We start from the raw sequence: 4,760 nt of genomic DNA on the forward strand, positions 1-4,760 counted from the left end.
AACTGGCAAAAAAGGACAGCATGTAAACTTTCTTAACCCTTTTACGAGCCACTTTAGTAAACTATAGTATACAAATATAGGATATTCGGTATCAAAAGGAGGCATTTTGCCTCCTTTAAGGCGAGTGATGGACCACCTTCAAATCTTCCAAGTGTGATTTTCTAGGTTTTTCTATGCCCATAACGCAGTGATGGCATTAGAAAATTCTTTCCGTAAAAGGTTCAAACATTTTTTTATTTCAAATTCTTTCAACGAACGTTTGAACATTAAAACGAAGCAAAACCCTTTCTAATCGAATAGAAATGCATTGGAGCAACTACAGCAGCAACGCTAATAGTAGCGTCGTTCAGTTAGATGCGTTTGCAAATCACTTTCGCACTCTTGTTTTAAGACTGGACAATTGGACCTGAAGGAAGCAAGCGCAGATGGAGGATGCACAGGTGATGCTCCGGACGCCGGGGTCCCTGTCGACGCTGTCTTTGTTGATCCGCAAGTGCCCAACGCATTACATTACACGCTGTGAACTACTGGAATCCAGTGCAAGACGTAGTAAATGCATTACCTCGTCCCCTCACGAAATGTGGAGTTGTTTTATTGAGGCTTCAAAACGACAAAGGGGAGCGAATATTTCGAGTTCGTCCTGATCTTATTCGACTGCTTCAAGTAAAATGTAGCCATATTCCAATCAACACTGAGGACAACGAAAAAAAAAAGTGGTTCTCACTATTTTAGTTATTAATACATGCATCAGTTTAAAGCACGGTGTACACCGTATCGGGATGCACGGATGTCATGTGCGACTTGGATGCGCTGCTGATATTGGCCGGAGGTTTGCCGCTTGCTTTTGTCCTCCTGCACGACGTACTTTGGTTTACTGAATAGAGGCCCTTTTTGTCATTTTGGGGGTATACTTTCATCAAGTAGCACGCTTTTCATACTTAGTAATGCGGCATTTCGAACGTTCTTGAAAAAAATTTGAAATCCAATTGAAGTTCGTTTAAACGTTCGTATTGCCATCCCTGCATAACGACCTGTCGTAATCGTACTTAATTAAAATAAAAGGAGGCATTTTGCCTCCTTTAACATGGATACATCATCGTACTTAGTTGAAAACCAGGAAAAAGGAGCATTCTGCTTCCTTTTAAAGCGAAAGGTTAATGATGTCACCCTCTCGTACAAATACTAAATACATACCCATTTATGATGATTGTAAAAAAAGTAAGAAAAAATATGGAATCTAAAGGAAATATGTATCTAGCATTGGCTAACAGTTTACTCGTCACGCACCAAAGGTGCATCAGCAACGACGTCGGCACTCTTGATCACGCTGCCCGGTCGGAATGATCCCCGCTCGTGCAAACCCCTTGACAATCGTGTCGGCCTTGACACTTTCCCACGCTTTAACGACGAAGCGTGACTGTAGCGCTCTCTTCTCAGTTGTCGATGCTGGAAATGGGTTATCTGGACATCACCTATGACTCAGTGAGTCTTATGCTCACGTCAGCTGAAGGATCCCAGTAGATAAGATGTTGAAGTAGTGTACAACTCTTATATAATATATTTAGGATCGATGCGGCTGTAGCTTGACGGCAAGGAGAGAATTTATCACATGTGTAATCTCCTTCTCCTTGCCAAACACTGCAAACAAGATCCCGGAGCTGAGGCCCCGCTAGACAGCGTTCAACTTCCTACTCTATCTACTTCAGAATGAGCAAACGTCAGGATAAAAAGCACCTTACATCAATATGGCCGGCAAAATGACTATAGATTTCACTGTAAATCCCACTATTGACGTGGTGCACGTTACAGATACTGCTATTTTTTATATTTAGCATTAACCTATTTTTTTGGAGTAGGCAGTGAAATCAACGGTTTCAGAGCATCGGTTTTTCTCGCTGCATCGGCCACAGGAGCCAAACTCGTTCCGCTGGTAGTTTTCGCTGGGGTACCCGGAGGCCCAGTCTCTCAAGAAATGTGGAATCCGGCCTTTGAGTCTCCTCAGGCGGAGCATACCGTTAAAAAGAAGCGTTTTGCAACGAACAAGTGATGATGGAATGGATTGAGCGTAAATTTATAATTTTTATATTTTGTTTTTTTATAAAATTATTTTTTTGATGAACATTTTACCTTTGTTTTGATAGGTTTGGCAACCAAGCGTTGACGGATGCCGACTGCTCATGCTTGACAGGCTTAAAGTCCATTGAATGGGTTCGGTGAGAGCGGCACTGGGTAAATCCTGTACGCAGGTGCACTTTGTGCCCCCGGAATTACGGGTTTGAGTCAACCCATGGACGTTGCTGTGATGACGTTCAAGGACGCCTTCCGGTACGTCGTTATATTATTTACTGTCAATTTATATGAATGTATTAACGTGTATTAACAGAGCCCAAATGCATTTACTAAGTACCTAACCACATACGGCACAGATTCGTGGCAGGCTTGCCAATTCGGAGCACTCCCGACATATACAACTTATCCTGCAAATCGCTCAAAGTAACACATATATTAGGATGTTAGGGTCCCTATTAGAAATTTGCTAACTAATTGAGCATCTACTATCCTACACGGAAAATGCAGTGCATGGCACCAGGCGAGCATTCTCAACTTGTCATGGCGACCCGTACGTGGTGCTGCACGGGCTCCCAGCTAGATTGCGGCTAATACTGAACCTGGGGCTGATACTTGGACTTGCTCTTGGCCGAGTTCTCGTACTAGTACCGAGTTGCAGTCTTGCTCTTCTGCTGTCTCTATACTCCTCCCTCTTTCTCTTCTTTTCAGCTTCAATACCAGCGCCAATCTGCCTCAGACGTTCCTCATAACGGAGAAAGCTGTCACCGTCTTCACGCCTAAGAGGACGAAAGCGAACGTTGAGGTTAGTCAAAGCCACACACACTCTAAAATACATGTTGTAGATCTTGTGGTTCCATTCCCACTTGTGCGAGTAACCCCCCCCCCCACTACCACCACCACCACCACCACCACAGTCTTGAGTCTGCCAAAATAGTTTTCCACCACCACTCTGTCATGGGAAATTCGGTCATTCTCTCGTAAAACATCGTAACTCAACGGGGGAGAGTTGCGAGCTTTCTTCGTGGGTTGGATCGCCATGTACTCTCTCGCTAAGCCCTGGTATCCTTTGTCTACCAGGACGGCCCAGTCGGTTTTGTATTGCTCAGCTGATGGGCCAGAGTCATTCAATTCAAGTTCGTTTGGCGCTTTCCTCATTGCACCTAGATGGAACTCCTTGTTGTCGCAGAATATGGTGACGTCGGCCGTTGCTTCAGGCTCGCGATTCGTGCAATTGATTGCGATTCCTGCTGGTATCACCGAAACCTCCACCTTGAATCCATGAAGGTGGTGCTTTCCGCTGTAGTATTTCTTCACTTGTTGAAATCCACCCGCGGGTCTGTTTGTTTGCTGAAAGGTCAGGTCAGTTGCATACCACGCACACGGGAAGTTCTCGAACGTATTGCTAGACAGTGTCATTTTCTTCATTGTATGTCGTTTTTCTCCGTCAATCACGAAGGTTTGATATAAGAACGTCTCCAGCAGTGCAAGGAACTTCCCGAACATCTTCTGAAACGGGGACGGATCAATACCAAACATTGATGACGCTGTATCCCAACTTCCGCAGTGCTTCAGGACAGCAAGTGTCATAAACAGAATGTTCTTTTGGGCTAACCGCTATTTTTCCCCCTTCCGACGTTCCAGTTTGCCAGGACGTGATCTTCGCCAGTTTCCCAAAGACGCTCAAACTCGATTGGTGAAAAGTTGCACATTCGTAGCACTCTATCAGGACCTTGAACACGTAGACAGTAGTCGTACTTGGGCGATGGAGTTATCAACTCGTCGTCGGAGTCACCGTGGTTGGCAGGGAGGGGGACGTGAGCAAAGTTTCTCTGTCGTTTGTCTTCTACGACAAAAAGAGCATCCCAACGAGCACGTTCGGCTGTTTCCACTTCCTCTTCTGTCCGTTCGTCCGATTTCGGGATGATGGCATGCCAATCGTGATGCTGCTTTGCCAATTTGGAATTGAGTCGTCTAAATAGGACTTTGCTTGAAGCGCGGAGAGTACAGCCTGACGCGGTGGTGCTCCCTATCTACCACATGGACGGTTTTTTTTTTTGGCATTTGGGCACCATATTCGACTATGATGGTAAAATCACATTGCACATGGGCATCCAACAATTGCGGTAGGGTATGTAACCGGTTACTTTGTATCAACGCCTCAGCTCTAACGTTCTGCTTTTGCTGTGTGTGCTTTTTTTTTTAACAAAAGGAGAATTTACCTTACCTACCATGTAACACTCCCCCTTGCTCACGGAGCCCGTCTCAACCTGCAAGCCCGAATCGTAGCTCTGCAGACGTTTCTCAGCTGACGAACATCGTAGCTACTAAACCCATTGCGCACGACCTTCGTACAGCAATGCCACGCGACCATCGCGCCAATAGCTCGTACATGAACATCAGTACTGTTGCCAAATCACCAACGCAACATCGTTGATCGCCGTCCTAGAGATACCATCTCCACCCGTGTACCAGCACCAATGAGCTTGAGTTTGAATGGAACTTCACCATCATCCACGTAGCATAAATACCATCGTCCTGGGTAGACGCGCCCTTCGCTCCCCTTAGCTCAGCACGACGAACCACACCAAGTAAATTTCGGAAATACTCGAACTTGACTCTGGCCAGTGGCTTAATAAAGATATCCGCTGTCATGTCGTTAGTTCCGCAATGCTGCACTGCTACCAGCTCTC

The 4,760-nt window shown here is 45.6% G+C and overlaps 2 protein-coding genes across 2 annotated transcripts; one reads left to right on the forward strand and one right to left on the reverse strand.

The window, feature by feature from the left end:
- Nucleotides 1-2,287: 2,287 nt before the first annotated feature.
- On the forward strand, nt 2,288-2,650 carry PPTG_22216 (hypothetical protein; the record flags this gene model as incomplete). Its single annotated transcript, XM_008902387.1, has 2 exons — nt 2,288-2,325; nt 2,578-2,650. The coding sequence occupies 2 exons, from the start codon at nt 2,288-2,290 to the stop codon at nt 2,648-2,650; spliced, it is 111 nt and encodes a 36-aa protein (XP_008900635.1).
- A 152-nt stretch (nt 2,651-2,802) lies between these two features.
- Nucleotides 2,803-3,803, reverse strand: PPTG_07903 (hypothetical protein; the record flags this gene model as incomplete). The annotated part of the gene is made up of 2 exons (XM_008902280.1): nt 2,904-3,803; nt 2,803-2,846 (listed from the first exon to the last, which is right to left on the reverse strand). Exons 1-2 carry the CDS (start codon nt 3,655-3,657, stop codon nt 2,803-2,805), a joined length of 798 nt encoding a protein of 265 aa, XP_008900528.1. The 5' UTR covers nt 3,658-3,803.
- Nucleotides 3,804-4,760: the final 957 nt, after the last annotated feature.

This window comes from Phytophthora parasitica, assembly GCF_000247585.1.
Source record: "Phytophthora parasitica INRA-310 unplaced genomic scaffold supercont2.13, whole genome shotgun sequence".
Taxonomy (NCBI): Eukaryota; Oomycota; class Peronosporomycetes; order Peronosporales; family Peronosporaceae; genus Phytophthora; species Phytophthora nicotianae.